Raw genomic sequence first — 19105 nt, forward strand, 5'->3', positions numbered from 1 at the left:
CAAGATAATGAAAACCTGTCCTTGGTATGTAATCTCATTAATAGCCACACCTTGTAATGAGACTAACCTCCTAAACTACAACATTCCAGGAAAATTCTTCACTCCATATTGACTGGTGAGAACTTTATATAGGAGACCGTGGCAGGAAAAAAGAAAAGTTGAAATTAAGCAACATTATTTCCCCACCAATAGGGATTCTCTGAATCCTGAACAGAGACCTGTCAAAAATCATTAAATATTAACAAATTCGGTTTATTTCATTCGCTCATTTTAAAATCAAGAAGTGATATTAATGGCATAGCATCATAAAACGATCAATATTTGAGTGACTTCTCAATCTATTATATAATGTCCGCAAAATTTCAAATTCAGTATATGGTAGATCACAACCAAATGACCAAACGCAACATAAATATTTGATTTGCATCGTTAAAAATTGCACAGGCACCTCAACTGGGTATAACGTCGCCTTTACAAATGTGTTCCCAGCAACTTTGTAACTAGTGGCTGTCAGGATCCCTTTCCAGTAGCGGCCATCGTGTGCAGAATACTGTCGAGGAGGATGACATTGCCCAGCAGGCCATCTCGGTAATCAGTTACTGAATAGCAGCGATGACCGGAACAGATCCGACGTCCCTTTCTCCAAAAGCCAGCCATTAAAGGGAACAAGGAAATCACCACCTAACTAGTAATTTCGAGCTATGTGCTGTCCATCCGGTCAATAGACGCCGCTGGCTTCTCCTGTTTTCTGTCCCCCGTCGTACTGATATGGTCGGCAGAGAATACAGAGTGCTTGTAAATCACCCTTAGTACGACAAATGTGAGAAAGGAAGGAGAAACTTCAGATATATTTCTTTCCAACCTCCTTGGAATGAACAGAGCGCCGTGACGATCACTTATGGATAATGTGGAGAAACACTGTCACAAAGGTTGGGTAGTGCGACGTTCAAAATAAGATATAATGCTGGGGGAGGGAAGTTCGTCCATTTTAGAAAAAGAAACAAAAAATACTTTTTATTATAGCAAAAAAATTATCATCATCTTCAAGAGAAACAGCCATCACCAAATGACATCTTCATTTCTCTATTAGAAAAACACTATCGTACTTACAATTTATGTGCATAAACCCTTTGAATCCTTGTTTCTCAAGCTCTTGGGACCCGAAGACGTTTTAAGTGAGAATCACTAGTCGAGAGTGGGTTAAAAAAAATTAAAGTAATACCGCTTGTAGTCTATCGAAGATGTCACTGGTTTGTACATCCTCGTTTTTTTTTAATGTATACTCCGGACATTGTGTACACTAATAAGAATATAAATTCAAAAACGAGCATGTTAATTCGGTGATTTTTCCCTTTTCATATGATACAAAGATTCATTTAATGTGCATTAATTGTTAACATTGAACAAAACCAGAAAACAAAACCTTATTGATAACAATAAGCTTAGTTTTTTTTTAAGTATATATCTTCATTTTATATCCGTTAGAGGGCGCCATGCTACGCACTTTATTATATGCGAAGGCTTTAGTATATAAAATATCAATTTGCCGATAAATATAATCTAAAGTGTTATATTTAAAAACCCCAACGTAATAAAAGTATTTTGTATACTTTATTTAATTTAGGAATGGATTGGAACGTTCCTGAACGTGGTTCTGTCATGTACATACTTGCTTATTAAAAATAACTAATGTTTTTACTGAAAATAGTGAGGGGGAAGCGTCATCTAGTGGGAGAAAAAAAATTAGGAATTTTGATTCATGATTTTATAAATGTTCTTCCTGAGGAAATATCCAACGTACAGACACAAGGCCGCTGTAAGATTACAGCTTGTAAAACCTATCATGGGCTGATAATATATCTGCTTCATTACACAATATTTTGTCCCAGATTTAGGGCTAAAAAAAAAATAATCGTGCTTAAACGAGTTAGCCTAAAGAACTAAAAAGAAAAACACCGTTATTAACTCTTAATTACTGTTTTCAGTTTTTTGAAACATTTACTGGTTATGGGTCTGACAGATCCAAAATGATTGTACCAATTTATTCACATGACATGTGTTATTACAAATGAGTTTGATGAACATTTAAAAAATGGAATATAACAATATATTTTACGATGTATATGATCAGTTGAATTATATAAGTGGCATTTTCATTTTAAAGATAGCTTTTGGAATAAAATGTTACTGAAGCGACGTATATTTAACAGAATGTATGATATATAGAGAAATTGCAAAAGGTAAGGTTATTTCTGTAGGCCTTGCGTATGAAACACTAATATTGTTTTATTTTTTTTTTTTTTTTCTCTTTTAGTGTCTTAAGGCCACCAGGCTGCATCTGCCAACCACATTACTGGCAAGTACGTTAGAGGATTCGCCACTGTTTGCACACCACTGTTGGATTTAAGGATTGTTTCTTCAGATTAAAAGAAAACAATAAAGTATGACTGTCGCCAATAACTTTTAATGTCCTAAAAAGTAATTGTAATTCATTTCCTCAGCCCTAGTTTTTTTTTTTTTTCTATGGGTCGAATCATTCGCTCAGGCCAGGGTATGTAAGAATTAGCCTTTAGTTATATGTCCCAAAGAGTTGCATTGCACAAAATTTCATATTAACAAGAAAAAGAAAGTCCAGTGATCTAGTTGAAACGATGGCAACACTTAAACAATATCTACTAGAATATTCCATCTTTAACTGTTAAATCCTTAGTTGATAAATCATGTAAAAGGTAGTTTAGCCAGCAGGGATAAATGCGAATTGCGTGCAACAACCAAGAAAAAAAAATAATAAAAGGGCTCGGTATCCCCTAAGGATGATTAATAAGGTAATCAGGAATTAGGCTTAATAGGAACAAAGTTGTACGAACACTGGCAATTAGGTGAGAGATGAGATGAGGGGCTGTGGATTTCGAAAAGGGGGCTGTTAAACCTCCTTATCGCTAAAACAGTCCTGCTCCAAGGGTTGGGGTGTAGACAAGAGCGGCAAGTTTAATGATTATAGCAAGTCATTCATACAGATTCCAAAACCAGTAGATTATTAAAATTGTCACTACTACCAGATTTCAATACGTCCTTTCCCCTCTTTCATACTGAACCCTAAGGCTGTACAAAGAAAACCAAGAAGTGGCCCATTAAAATAGGGAGGGAGAGAAAGGAAAGAAAGAAAGAGCGTACAGGTCACAGTGTACTGGAATCTTTAGACCGACCATATTTGGACCGAGACATCCGATGTGGAGTTGCGGACTGAGAGCTGGCATGGGAGGAGCCAAGAGAAGGGGGGGAGATAGGAGTGGGATGGGGGAGAAATCACAAAACTCGGGACACGAGTGGCAAACAAAGCAGAGACTCCGTGCTTTGCCTGCGGCATGATTCACAGTTGGACGCAGCCATTATCAGCCGTATGAAGGCCACCACGGAAAACATTGCTTGTTGCTCACTTTGCTGCCGGGAATTCATCCTTTGTTCCTTCTGCCATCGTCTGCAACAGGCTAATCCTGCCACTAGCGTGTTCTCCAAAATAGCAAACCGTAGATAAAAACTGTGGTCACGTGAAGTGTTACAACAACTGTATCCATATTCTTTGAAGCAACCACGAGACAAGATCGAAGACGAGGTTTTACTCTAAAATCTTAAAAATTATTTTATTATTTCCACGCCAATACTATTATAAATAAGGGTAGCCCCTTATTTATAATAGTACAGAGACGTGCATGGCCAGCTATTTTTGTTTCACGCTCAGCAAGCTGGAAGATTAGAAACTTTATTTATTAATACCTATCCACAGTTTTTAGCTACCAAACGAAACGCCTACTTGGATAACTCGGCGCACAAACTGCTACAGGCACTGCGAGTCGGCAATCAACTTAATATGCAGCACTGCGCTCAATAGGCTATCCTTAATGTATCGAAGGTTCTAAATTACTTTTTTTGTTCCGATTTAAGTGAAAGACTGGGATTTCCCTTTTAGCGTAAACCCTACTTTGTCTTGTCCATTGGGAAAATTGCTTTCAATTGGAGTGTTTCTCGTCTCTTACCACACGAAATGTGGATGGGAGTGTAAAGAAAAGGATAGATAGAATGAGATTCTTGTTTTTTTTTTTTCTCTTCCCTAAACTACTGAGTAACTGTTATGGCGAGTGTCTGTTTATGTCATACAGGCGCTTCTCAAACTTCATTGCTTTTACAAATATTTGAAATGTTTTTGAAACACTCGAACCAGAAAGTGAAGAACCGCATTAATTTGAAATACGCTACTTCATTGGTCTCTTGAATTTTAATAAAGTGACTGTCATTTTTCCGTGAACTGTTTGTTTTCATTCTCTAAAAGAATTCATATTTATCTTATTGTGAATTTTGTTTAAACATTGAAAAATGAATAATAGCAAGGTTCTGTTATTCAAAGAGTGGGCATCAATGTCAGTAAAAGTTCAACAACCCTTTATTATGCTAGGTCAGGGACGTCCAACCCTTTTTTGGCTAAGGCTCAAAACAGAGAAGGTGCTGAAGGTCGCGGAACTCAAGAACAGTCCCTTACCATTAATTACGCATTTCTGGAAATTTAATTTTTGTTATCAACGTTTAATAACGAAGTACAAACATCTAGAAATTATTACTTAACACCATTCTTATCATATGCTTTTAAGAATACTGATGAAGATAATAAAACAACACAGAAAAAATGTAATATTACTAAAAATGGTATATTTAAAATCTTGGGAAACTACGTTGTGTGACACGCTGGTTTTAAACTCGTGGGAAACACATAACACTTAGGATTGTCTAGATCAGTGGTTCCCAAACTACTGAGATCTGCGGACCCCCTTATATAGGGTATGAACACTGGGTTTTCTGAAAAGAAATGCAAAGTTTTATGTTTAAAGCAACTCAACTTTATTAATCAACAATTTGCTATGCATACAACGAATAATTTGACCAGTTCTAGAGGGTCGTTTCGCGGACCCCAGTTTGGGAACCTCTGGTCCTGATGATCATGGGTTGGAAACCCCTGTGCTACGCCATTCAGAATTATCTCTTCGGCTTGTGTACACAAAACCAACAGAAAATAACACTGCGTATATCAGACGGGACTTTTAACTACTAAATTACATACAAGTGAAATTAAGGCCATAGAATGTTTTCAATCGGATTGCCATGTACTGCTGTAATAACTTAACGGTCTGTTGAATGTATGTATGAGGGCTCTTGAAGAATTACCGAGAAGAAACTTATCTGGTCAGTTATTCTGTGCTGGCTTTTAAAAATAAAAATTAGTCTCCACCTGCTGCAACGCTGTTATCACACCATTCTTTCTATTTACTGTAGTGGTGTGGTTTTTTTGTTACTATATTTTATTCAAAAATCCTTCCTCGGAGCCTCTTTTTCAGCTAAGAAAACACCCTGAAATCACATGGTGCAAAATCCGTGCTGAAGTTGCACAGAAATATCTTATCTTAAAAATTTAATGACGGCAGGAGCATTGTGAACGCTGGTATCGTCACGCAAAACTTGAACTTGCGTCCACAGCTAGCATTATCGTGATGGTCCATATATCCTGAGCTGTAGCGGGGCCCACTATGTTCGAATGGATTATAGAGGAGGACGGCTTGCTAGCAAAAAATTCTTTTTACATCAAAGAATATGGTTTGGGTTTTTTGGGGAGGAGCTTTTGCTTGAGTTTAAGCACCCGTGATTACTCTCCCCATTAGGGTGTTGTCTGCAAAGAATTCCCCCCCCCTTACTGAAGTGAAAAGAAACATGTTTGAACTTCAATGAGACCAACCATCAACACAAGGTTGCTGCTATTGGCTGATGCAGTATTGCTTCAAATGTCCCTCAGTCCTTGTATGAAAAATAATTATCAGTTCATTCTTCTAGTGGCTTGGTCTCGTATGCTTGCACGAAACCATCCATCCAGGAAAGTCATCAACAGTACCACCTTTATTTTGCAAGAGAAGATAAGGTTGTATTTATACATATTTCGGCACGTACAAATAAAACCTCATACGTTTCGGTTTGTTCAGAGCAAGCGGAAACATTTGTAAGCAACGGCAGTATTTGTAACCATTAAGATGAGATTGTTTATTTCATTTATTTTTATTTGTATTATACCGAAGAGCCCTCCTCCGTTTGTTTCTGGACTGGTTGCCACGTGTTCAGGCCACAAAGAAGGAGGGTGGCGACTACTTCATGGCATTCTGTAGTTTGTAACGAGAAAAGTGACACCTCGCCATTCCCTCCATCGCTCTGATTACACTCCGGAGCTCCGGAGAGTTGATTTCAGGCAAATTACACCATTCTCCTTTCATACGAGCGACTTTAAAACGGCATTATTAAGCAGTTGGTCGGCTTTGAAGCGCGAGCATTGCGCGATGTGTCTCGAGGGAGCAATTGGCCTTCTGAGCTCTCTGAATAAACAGCTCTCTGGCATTCACCAATAAAAGCTACGTATTAGAGTTTCCTAAATCTAGCAGTAAGCATAGCCTGCCAGGGTGGTGGGTAGCTATGGAAACTGCAGGAATTAACTCGGAAAGATACATGCAAGGAACTTGTAGGAGGAGAGCTAGAATTTGATCAGTGCGCGGTGGTCGTCGCTGCCGAGGTTCCTGCGCTACAGGCAGCGGCAATTTATCACGAAGCTGGCAATTAGAGGCTCAGTTGAGGGAATCTTCACTCTCCTGCATGCGTTCCAAATGATCGGCTGTCTCCGGTTTGAAAGACGCCCAAGGAATGGGTTCAGCGATGCCGCATCCACCTATAAAGCCTTCAATATCTTATTGATAGAAAGGGTAAATGGAAATATTTCCGATGTGTGCACTCTGAATGCCTATCCGAGTGGATACAGCGCAATCTTAAGCTACACACAGCGGATGTCACTGACGTAACTTGTACTCAGAATGAATGGCAGCGCTGTTCTGCAACCAGTCATAATTAAAATGGATTGTGGATATATCTACTGCCACTAAGCGAAGTTAATAAACATTTTTTTTTTTTTTTAAAGGAACTTCTCAGTTTCTTAGATCATTATTGACAAGAAGGAACTGTTAAGCTGCGTATACAGCAGAGTCGGCGCACTTTCTTTTTTTGTTTTCATTTGAAATCATGCAAACAAAGTGTGTTCCTTTGTGGCCGAGACACAGTGAAAAATATGGACAATTCCAGCAATGGAAACCTCAGATTTCCTTGACCGATACAGAGAAAATACGCGGAGATTGGAGAAATCCCAGGAACCGTTAGACCCTCAACATACCAAATTTCATACACCACTGAACGCATTTTCACACCTACAAAAAATCTATTTCTAATTTTTTTGCATGTTTAATAACAAGTTTCTTTTGGTATTATAAACCAAAAGGCAAACGTGTCCTTTTCTCCTCCCTAAAAAAATTATCTGTCACTCTTTATTATCCATAATTAAATATCAATCGTTGTCCCGTCTCAATCATTACTTTGTGTGTGATTCTTATTCTTTAGTGAAGAACTTTAAAACCTCCATCTAAAATAATGCAAGATCCCTTCAGTTGCTTGCTTTTAAAAACTACTAATATATATACATATTGGTGTTACATCAACAGGCAGTGCTGTACTTATCTATTCGTATAAAAGTGGTGTGGTACGCAGATGAATAGATGATCTGAAATCCGGTCGACAAAAACGAAATAGATACCGTCATCATGTGGTAGCATCCCCTCGAAAATAAAAGTACTGGCCATTGCAGCTGTTCTTCATCATTTCGGTTGCCATTGCTCAAATCTGAAACAACAACCCATATGGAGTTGCTGTTTTTGATTTGAGATATTATTTTGATAAGCTTCCATCTCTCTATATATCGTAAACAAATATTAGGAAACTGTTGTTGGACTTGTATGTTTTACGTGTGAAACCCTACTTCCTTCCCCCGAGACCGGTAACTACAGCCTCTATTGAAGAGGACTTGAACCTAGATAGACCTCTCCAAACGAGTGACGAAACCACTGTACTATCACAGGGGACTATTCTGAAGGCATCCTCAGTTGCTAAATTTACAGTAGACTGCGTATGAGAATTTTGTGCTGATTTGATGGTCTTATGCCTCAATTATATGCAATGCGCAGCTCGATGTTACGAAGTATGTAGGAAGGTCACCAGAGGAATATGAGCTGGAGTTGTCTTGTGGAGTGTTCAGTAGAACAGTCCATGTCAGAATCGGTTGGTGTAGTCGATTGGGATGTTTTCAGTCATCAGTCCTACAGTTTGAACCTTGCTGCTTCCAGTCATCATTTGTTCGGGTCGCTGAAGAAACCCTTGAGAGATCTAAGAATATGTAGTTCATTTACGGGGCGATAAACAAGATCCCGATTCTTACCGAAGATTTAAACTAATAATCACTATCATAGGAGCCTTAATAGATATGGCTCTTTTGTAGTGAGCACATGGACTACGCGGTCATAATGCGCCATGAAAATTGTAATCCCCCTATTAACAAAGTAGATCAAATCTCGAGCAATCTGTCTATCTGTATTCACTGCATGTAAACGCACGTCAAGTGTGTCAAGGATAGAAAGTAAACTACTCGTAACAATGAACATCAAAATGGAGCAGTTCAGGTTTCAAGGTTAGTTAATCCTTGAAGACAATAACAGAAGTAAGGAAAAGTAATAATGTTAGTCTCAATTTCGATATCATTCCTACAGTGAATTAGTCACACTTCGTCTATACAAGTTGCTAGCTAGAATTATTATCAAGACTCTAAAAAGATGAAGAATATGTTCACTTTAAGGTATAATTTAAACGCTTTGAAGCGATGTTTTGCTTCAATTACCATAAACCGAAGTCTTGAACTTTGGTCGAGAAGCAAGCAAATTGTAAATGCTCTTCTGTACAAAACACACATATTGCCCTAGATAAGTAGTACCGTGATGGAATTGAGGGTTCGGGTCACACACTCCTTTAAATGCCCATCCCTCAAGTTCAGCTAATGTTGCCTCCAAGAACATCTTAAAGATAATGGCCTGTTAAGTTTGCCAAGTCTAAAAATTGATGTGTTAGGGGAGGAGGAGGTGGAACAATTTACCTGGCAAGGAATAGCATAGCGTGCAGGAAGCTGACTCCTCTTCGCTGTCATGGTGATTGGTTTCTGTAATGACAGGTTTACAAAACTTCACAGTAGCCATTTCGTGGACCCCACTACTTTCTCCGGCCAACGCGGGGTCTGGTGTGTGTCTCTAGGCGTTTCTCACGGTACACACAAAGGTCAAGCTGTCTGCTTCGCTCTCACCTCGCATGGCCGTGCCTACCAGCTATACGATCACGTCAAAGAAATTTGAAATGTCTATGGTTAGTGCAAAATGGGCACGATTAAAAAATATACATAAATTTTCTGTTTACACTGAGGGACGACACAGAATCAGAGGGGCTCACAAGATAACAGAAGAGCCACTTTCACAATCGTACTTTTGTCTACAGAGGAGGGTCGGTACTATTATGCAACTCATCAATTGCCCTTTAAATAGGAAAAGAGATTCACGGCAAGAAATAGGTTTCTGTAAGAAAAGTTTACATTCAAATTAAAGAAACCGAATAAATATTATTCTAAGAATCGCACTCTTTTAGAGAAGAGACTTTTGGAATAATCTCTGGGGTGGGGGGATAATTATTCCAGTTACTTCTCCCTTGACTAATAAGATACGATGAAGTAATATTCTACCTTGATCATCCTTGTGTAATACATAAAGATTACACTTGTTTCGTCATTTCTAATCATTCACACTCTCAGAAAGAGTCGAAGAAACCATCCAGGTCGACAGCTGATAAAAGATGGGGTTTTATTTGTCGATATTGAGTAACCGTACGGTTACTCAATATCGACATCAAATTCTTGAGGAGTAACCAAGAATTGCAGAGAACTTAAGAAGGATGCATTTCTTGTCATATACACATCGCAGGATAGTGTAACCTAGTCTTTCATGTTACACATGCGCACAATTATATTCAAGACTGCTGCGCTTTCAGCTTCCTCATACAACTCTCCCCTCCACCAAGTTCTTTCTCCCTCTCTGCCAGCAAAGCATGTGACGGCTAGTCACAGCAAGTCACCGGTGGCTCGCCAGCCACACCAGACCCGGTATATCATCTGACAACTGTGACAAAAGGTACATGACAGTAACGGCCTTGGAACGCTGCCAGGGGATCGAGGAAGGGGGAGGAAGTGAATGCTACAAAAGACGTCAGAGGGATGCATGTGGGTCAGAAGTCACTCGTGTAGTAATCATATCCCCTGCGTATACAATTATGGGGAGAAAAATCTAACGCAGTACGCGCCTTTATGTTAGATATCCAACAGATGGACAGCATGGATGAGTATTGTGCTGTAAAGGGCCACCATTGTGTTAGCGTCATCTTGATGGAAGCTTTCGGATTCACATGGAATAAATGCCTGGCTAGTGCCTCTTTGTGCAATAATGAAGATACAATAATCACTGTTCAAACATACGACTTAGTTCACTGTTATTCTGAAGCCTCCATTTTGTTTCCCGTACAGCACTCTGACTTACGAAGTGACTATCTCAGTCAGTTTTCATTAACACCCGGCTCACGTAATGGCAACCGGAACCCTTGAATGCTTGGGGTTTTTCCTGTTGTACTGGCTGACAAAAGGCATTTGACCACAGTATTTGCAAGGCCGAATTTATGCCTAGAGAATTGTCTAGGGCCCAGAATTTGCTACATTATCTGTGGCAATTAGGCTGGTCAAATGTTTGCTTTGAGAGATCAGTTGCAGCAGCCATTAAACCATTATTTAAAATATGCGTATATAATAAAATAAAAACTGCACTAGCACATTTTGCTATACCCTTATCTCAATCACAATAAATAATAATAGTAAAATAAACAACAGACTGGAATTAATATTTCTGCCAGATTCTCTCTGCAGGGGGCCCCCGTTTGTGGATATTTCATCAAGGCCTCGCAAAACCCGGTATGCCTTTATTTCAGATGCATTGAGAAGTTCAAATTGAAGAATTATTTTTAATGCGCTGGAGTTTTTCCCTCATAATGTGTATTTTATTAATCACCGGTAGAGATGTCTGCTCTGCAGCTTCAATTAAAGAAGACTTTAATAATTCCTCCAGTCATCGACATGTAGTAGATTAAAGTACACACGAATCCAGATCTCTCTCTTCAAACGATCATGCAAACTAAGCTGGACATGCGCTGTTGTAATATTATTCCATTCCTTTTGGTCAGGGTAATGAAAACTAGGTTTTCATTATATTTCGTACAGTCAATAAGATGTCTTTGGGTTATAATTTGAACAGTAGAAACCCACCAATCCTGGGTATTTTTCTCCTGCACATTTTATCCATTTCTTGTGATGGTTCAATGCTATTACTGCTTTAAAAAAGTTCTCTGTCCATGTACTTCTATAAAACACCCTCTGAAAAATGTCACATCTAAATTATTCTGTAGTGGCTACAATAGTCATTTCGTACAATGAATGATGGAATTTCCGAGCAAGTTACATGCTACAGCATGGTGATGCAGATATTCATTTCACATATGCACTGAAGTTTCTGGCGCGAATGACAGTGGATATCACTTGGCCATGGAATATCCTTTGGAGTAATGAAGCCCATTTCTGCTTAAATGGACAAGTGAATACGCACAACTGTCGCATTTGGGCAACAAGAAAACCCTCGAGCTATCCAAGAGGGCCCGTTGCATTCTCCAAAAGTGACAGTGTGGTCCACGTGGATTTACGGCAATATTTTTTGAACAGGTAACACCGACTGGACCCCGCACCCGTTCCGTCACTGGACAGCGATAGTATAGTGTGTTCGTGTCTAACGGCACCAGGGGTTTCCCCCATCTCCGTTCTGGACAGCGATATAACGAAATGTTGGAAAATTTCGCAATACCAGAGCTGCAACAACGTGGGTGCCTTCGGGATACCATATTCATGCAATATGTTGCGCCACCCCACATCCACCGTGGATGTGGGGTGCATCATGCCCAAAGACTGCTAAGGCAATCGAACGGGTCATCAGCCGTTGTTTCCAGACATCTTGGCCACACCGATCACCGGACCTCACCCCATGCGACTTCTGGAAGGATGTCAAACTGTGGCAGGTGTGAAGGACAACATTAGACGTCATGTGCTGGCTAGTCCAGTTGACATGTTACGTTCTGCTGTAGAAAATGCTGTTCTTAGAATGGAAACTGTTGTTGACCAAAATGGAGGACACATTGAACAATTGTAGCGCTGTTCAAGTGATTTGTATTGATTGCCATATAGTGACAAATTTTGTAACTAATTTTTTTTTACAATAAATGGCGAGCGCATTCTTTATTGTACCTGTTGTCCAAATTTCTCTTCAGTACGAGCCTTAGAACTCGCTCCAGATTCCTCTACATAAAGGTAAAGTGCAGCTATTATCAACCCACTGCAGGATGGAAGCCTCCTCAACAATTCATGTTGAGGGAAATGGACCATAATCTGGTCCAGTGCGGGTTGGCAGATCGACCGTATTTAGCAGTCAGGGACTTGAACCCCGGTCTACTCAAAGAGCGTGTGCTACTGCACTCCCGCTCCTCAACACTTGGCTACGGAGGCCTCTACATAGGGATACTTTAATTTTAACAACCTGTATAACGATACAACACAGCTTTCCTGCAAGTAGCCATCCAAAAAACTGGGCGAGATTCGATAATATACTGTACATTGTTTTAAACTACATTACGGCCCGAGTGGCCAAGGGCGAGAGTGCAGTAATGCACACGCATGATTGCTAAACGCTGTTCACGATTGTATTCACTGTAAAAAAATAATAAATTAAGCTCCTCTGACCTGGTGTCGTCGTGCCGGAGTGTAAACAAGAACATTATTTTTGCACGTTACTTCCTCGAAGTTAATTTTTACCCTTCGGTTACCCAACATGAGCGAAATTGCTTTTTCAGATAAAGAGGAACTTAAACAGTTGTTTCTTCTTGAGGATTTTAGGCACGAGTCAAGAAAGATGGCGATATTCTCGAACTGATTTTCATTTAGTTTACGAGGATCTATTACAGTCTTTCTAGGGAACATATTGATGAAGGGAAATAAATAAATTTTCTGTTTATACTCCGGGACGACCACAGATGAATTCCTGCGCTGACCACTCGTCTAGGTTGGACATCATCCTTAAGGAGAAGAGAGCGTTCTGTGCGCACCTGCGACAATTTTATTCAGAAACATCGATCGTTTCGTCAAGCTGTCTACGTTGTCGATTGGAAGGACACCATTTATTAATTGGTTTAGCCATCTTGGAATCCAGTATTCAATGTCAAATATCTCTTTTTGATGGCACGCTGATGCTAACAGAAATCTCTTAAGCGTATGGCTGTGAGGCATCTTCATCCTGACACATTGGTGATACGCTATGCAGCATTTTGGTCCGACGAGATTAACAGGTTGCCATAAGTTGTATTTTTTTGATGGAAATAATTCTGAAAAGCGAGATGGCGCGAAGTTTTAAAGTAAATCTTTCAAATTATTCCACACAAGATCCAGCAAAGCTACATTAAATAACAGTAGAAACTTAAATAGTTGGAAAGGATTTTTTTTTTAATGCCTGGAGATGATTTGACTACTTCCGGGAGTAAAGAAGTCAAATCTCCCACGTTCGCGGACATAGCAACAAATGACTTCTACTCCAGCGAAAACGTTTGTCTAATATTCTGTGAATTCCTCCTTAAGATACAAGTACACAGACTTCGTATCAAAAATGCACGAGACCTTAAAATGACACTGCAATGAAGGGCAGCAGTTCAAGCGTGAGATTCAAGTCGCACCTGGCCCGCTTCACTGGCTTTGTCAGCCACGCAAGTAGTGGAACTGCAACACACCTGTACGAGTGTGGGAATACCCAGCATCTTAAGACAAAGAAACGTCCCTGACATGACACTACTCGGGGAAACTGAAACTTCTTTTTTTTTTAATGCAGCGGTAACCCGTTATACTGCGCGCAAAAGTCATGCCCCTCGTGCATATCTTATCATTCCGTGGAGTTAAAAAGTCCATCATAATCGAATGTAAACTTGTACTATGTAATTTTAAACAGTAAATTGACTGATTAAATAAACCAACCACTGAATGTTAAACTGAAACCTTACTTTTGACCTTTATAACCAAAATATCACAGATAAGTCGATCACAGAATCCGGCAATATAATTAAATGCGTAATTACAGTACTGTACTAATTCTTAACACCAAAAATTCACTTCGATGTCCTGGTCCAACAAAAATAGGCAGGTGGACCAGTGTATGGGGATGTTTAAATCTTTGCAAAGCAACTTGAATTCTGATCGGCAATAAACAACTTCTAAATAAATGAAAATGTTTATACTCCGGAAAATGTTTATACTCCGGAGAGAATTTGAAAATACAAAACTTCTTGTCATTTTAATGTTATAAATAATATATTATTGGTAGCTCAAAGCCTCAACTCCGTACTCAGCAATGAGCAAACTGGGTTTTGCTAATAAATGCAAAAACGAAATAAGCAGCTATTCAAAGTTACCTCCATTTTATTCGATGCAACATTCAGTGCGACGAATCTACAACTCTCCAGGATGTCTTATCGTTTCAGCAACTTCCAATGCGGTTTCTCAATTCTTCTTGCGTGGTAATACGTAGAATAAACCGTGGATTTCGTGTGCGATCCCCACAGAATTTAATTTAAGGGTACGAGGGCGGGTGAAATTCCGACCAATCAATCGTTTATTGCATTCCATATTTTAAAAAAAGTCAGAAACATCCAGGGAACAGCTGGATGTGCATGAACAACATCCTCTGCATATTTTCAAAGAGTATTCCCTTTCAACAGTTCTACAAAAAAAAACGTAGGTATCCTATTCCCGAAAGCTTTTGGTAAAAAAAAATTAAAAGACCAAGACGATTGTCCCTAAGAAACACCACTACAAACGTTAAAGAAAATGGTACATCACAGCGTCAGAGAAGAAAAACAAAGTTAAATTACACGAATGCAGAAGTTTCTTCCCGTTATTCAATTTGCTAATTCCGATCAAGAAATTTAAAAATACTTCTATGCGCTAAGAGCAAAATAAAGACTGTAATCAAGAAACGCGATACAATAGCAAGAGAAGAGGATTACAACAATTAGCGAAATAAATTGACTTGTAATTATTGAAATCCTCCTCTTTAATTAATGCGATTCCACTGTGAATTGCTTGTCAAAATACTTCATTATTCCATTCACCCTACCATTCCATTTTGATTTCAACATCTTTTGGGTAAAAGATATCGGAATCAATGGACATGCAATCCAATGTGCCTCCAATTATTCTGATAAGATATTTGAATCTGGTCCATTCCAATTCCCATGGCTAATCAGTTAAATTAATCTATTTGTACGTATTTAAGATTATGGATAGGATGGAGATGTATCAGATCAGTGGAAAAGAAAATTTGCCTACCAGTTGTTGACTTGTAGGATGGTTAAACCAGTGTCCTGTGCCAGTTGTTTCTTCTGGTCCTCAGAGGGATAAGGATGCTAGAAATAAATAAGCAGATCAAATTTATATAAAGTGTTGAAGGGAACTAATTTCAAAGCACAATGACAATACAATAATTAGTGATGGTTATGTACTGTAGTAAACTTTATTTTTGAATTTACATAATCTTGTTGAAAGGCAGATAAATTAGCGCAATGTCTAATCAAGAGAAAATACTCTGACACTGAGGAGTGTCAAGGTATTGAGATTTTCTGTTGGGTGTAGTGGACTTGAGAAGTCCACTACACCAAACAGTACGATGGCTAACTTATACCGATACCACATGAAGTCAGACGGATGACTCATCCTTCTGAAACTCCATGTGTTCGTACGAATCAGGTAAGGCACAATAACTTACTACAGGGATGGGGGGGGGATGGTGACTCCGTATACAAAGGTTACTGTCGCGCACTCCAAATGTAATAAACATGCAATTTCTTTCCTCGAGAAGAAGCCGAGCTTCGTGAAGAAAATAATGACAGAATAGAATTCTTTGTCCATCAGCGAGCGTCTTACAAGAGACGAACGCATCTTTTAGTGTACATAAAACAAGCGTTTCAATGGAGCTGATAGCCCTGAAGGAGATGCAGCAGTAACCACCATCACCTGTTTATTGTAGGGTAAACAGCCGTAGACAGATTTAGTACTTGGCAACAATTTACATTTCACAATCACACACTAGTGGGCTCCCTTAGAGGCCAAGGTGCCTTGTTCGACGCACTGCCTTTAATATCAGCACATCGGAACAGGATTCGTGCTTGTAGCCTCCTCTTTACAGCTCATTTTATGTTCCGACTACTCTGCAAGTGACAGCTTTAGTATTCATAAAATGCCCATATTTCATGAGCGTCAGTAGGACTCTTTTGTACGTGGAGCCCCTCAACTGGTGTCCCAAGACAGTCGTAATAAATCACCCTCAGATAACAGAAGTGATTTCGGACAGTAATGACGCATTCCGCTGGACCTCACCACGCGATAGGAAGTGCCTTCATACCACACGTGTGCATCCACCGTTTTTTGACCGTAGTCTTCAGCGGTTAGGTGCCCTTTGTACCCTTTTTCTCCACGCATAAAAGTGGCAAAAGACAAAAGACGCGATATTAAAGTTCCATACAGGACTCTCCATTTGTTTCGCGGTTGCGGATGTGTGGGCAGGAACAGACAGGATGACGGTGCACCCTTGTTCTCCGTGCATACCCGGAGTGAAAGGTTAACACGAAAGAGTGGTTTCCAAGAATTCAATCGTTTTCTATCATGAGCCAGTATATCTTGCGCGCGCTGTGGGTTTATTAAAAGATTAAAATGCTATAATAATTCAGAATATTTTCTGTCGAAAAAGAGATTTGTAGTTTTTGCGAAGGTCATGTCTCTATAACTAAATCTTCAACCGAAGTGGAGAACCCACGTCCATCCTCCTCGCCTTGATATTTGTAGATCATTTCTAGAAAGAAGACATCTCTGCTTAATTTGAGGAACAGAACAGCAAATAGTACGTTAAAGGTTAATTTTGTTTCAGATTTTCACTGAGTCACCAGCTATTTAACAATCCCATCTGTCCTTGATCAAGAGTTGCGCCTACAAATATTTATAAATAAAAGAAAAATAATACTTTGTCTTGACAGGAGTCTTACTGATATTAACATGTAAGTGGGGTGCTAGTAACCCCCTCCCCCCGGATTGATCGAGATATTTCGCCACAGTTTGAGAAAAGATTAGGGCAATAAAACAACAAAAAAAAAACGATATCATCTAGAGTTCGTTGGTTTTTTCCCCTTTTTTTTTACGGTGTCAGTACAGCAAGGAAAAGAAACAGAAGAATCACTTCTACCAAGACTTAAGGAAATGTTTAAAAAGGGCACACAAAAAAAAAATCTGCATCAGGACATGTCAGGTCAGCGATGCTCCTGTTCAAGGAATTGACACCCGTACTGTTGCCAGGCTCCCGAGACGAAGCCAGCTCGTTTCTCGAAGTAACAGCGAGTTCGGTGCTGACAATTAGTGTCACTCTTGAGTCTCGTGAAGTTTGGCGCTCGCAGTATATCGCGTCAGTTGGCACCAGCAGCTGATCGAGCAAGTCATACTGTCACCTAAGCGGGGGTTCAGCGATGGCATGTTCACGGAACGCAACTACTACACTGTTCCTGGCCCAATGATTGGAACTTGCGTCTGACATCTTTATTGACATCACGTGTTTCGACATTACTCCAGAGACCCGGCTGACATGTGCATGAATACCAGCAAAACGACACGCGTCGCGTACACCTATTCTGGCTGTCACGAGCCTCCCATGCACCAGTCAAATCCCGGCAAAATTGAATAACCGTACACCGGTTCCACTGTGACATGCGAGTGCCGGTGGTTAAGAGCGGAAACATTTCTGCACGCTTCCTGCATGAGGCGTCGACGTCCCCACAGGTCAAGGCGACTTGTCAGGATGCCAGGGGCTTAGTCAACCAGCAGCAAAGTTCATTCAGGCACATCTATAGGAACTCCGCACGTTGGGGAAGAAAAAAAAAAGTAGTAGCGGTACAGCGGAATTTTCCCTTATAAGGTAAAGTCAAAAGAAAATGACAAAGGATTTGTTGCGTGTGCACAATTAATAATTTAACTTAGTTTTGTGGAAAGTGATGAAGGCGAAAACATATCTTCTTGTTATTCAATATGAAAAATCTTGTCCACTTCGCTCCCTTTCTTCCCTCCCCCTCATATCTTCTAAAACAGAGCTCGTCAAACCGGAAGTCCGTTAAGATACACCACGAGAAGTAACTTCCAATAAGTTCCGAATTTTCTTATAAACATTTAAAAATTGAAAGAATTAAACAAAGAAAATTTTATTAAGCTCCTATACTCTGAATAATTGCCCGTGTTCCTCCTCCCCTTCTTTTCTTGTGATGTGTCTATTATTCTTCTTTGTCAGGAACCAATTCTTTAAAAGTGAGACACAAACTAATTAGAAAATAAAATACTGTACATCACTTGTGAACCCAAAGAAGGAAGCAGTTATAGGCTTTATGACCAAAACGGAATATGTGAGTTAAGCTGAAACTGGGCTATCCTTCCAAGGTGCAACTTCTCCAAGGATAGCCCAGCTGGAGCTGGGCTATCCGGAATACTGAGACATTCGCTAACAATACATTTTAAGGGTAATTTCCATTATCCATTGTGCAAGAAGATGGAGGAAGCCCTTGATGAACGTTGAATATAGTTACAGCATGGACGTTGCCAGAGATTTTCTGGGAAGAGGATATACTTATATACCAAAGTCAGAGTGTTTCTTCGACAGCCAAATATATTTAAGAAAACAGTTCAACCACGCAGTTCACCCACATTACATTTTACACTATTAGCAACTGATGATAACTGGAATTAAATCCACAGATCCAGTTCAATTGGGTACTCATTTAAAATTAAAATAATAATAAATGGTGAATTCGATACCCTAAGCGTGGGTCTCGAATCTTTTGTCCAAGGCACTGGGTCTATTTTGCTAAAAACTTTCTCTCTCTCTCTGTGTAATGTTCTGCACAGGACAGCAAAGGGTCGTCATAAATTCACTAGTTGAACTGAGTGTAGCGT

The 19105-nt window shown here is 39.6% G+C and overlaps 1 protein-coding gene across 2 annotated transcripts in view; it reads right to left on the bottom strand.

Moving 5' to 3' along the window:
* Positions 1–19105, bottom strand: part of LOC150081901 (homeobox protein Meis1-like) — a 220998-nt gene that overhangs the window by 35379 nt on the left and 166514 nt on the right. For both annotated transcript variants that reach the window (XM_090378974.1, XM_090378973.1), the window contains exon 8: positions 15452–15528. In XM_090378974.1, coding sequence (XP_090235100.1) covers positions 15452–15528 — 77 coding nt within the window. The remainder of the gene's footprint in view (positions 1–15451; positions 15529–19105) is intronic.

This window comes from Mastigoproctus giganteus, chromosome 8, assembly GCF_048544385.1.
Source record: "Mastigoproctus giganteus isolate SK-2022 chromosome 8, ASM4854438v1, whole genome shotgun sequence".
In the NCBI taxonomy this organism is placed as follows: domain Eukaryota; kingdom Metazoa; phylum Arthropoda; class Arachnida; order Uropygi; family Thelyphonidae; genus Mastigoproctus; species Mastigoproctus giganteus.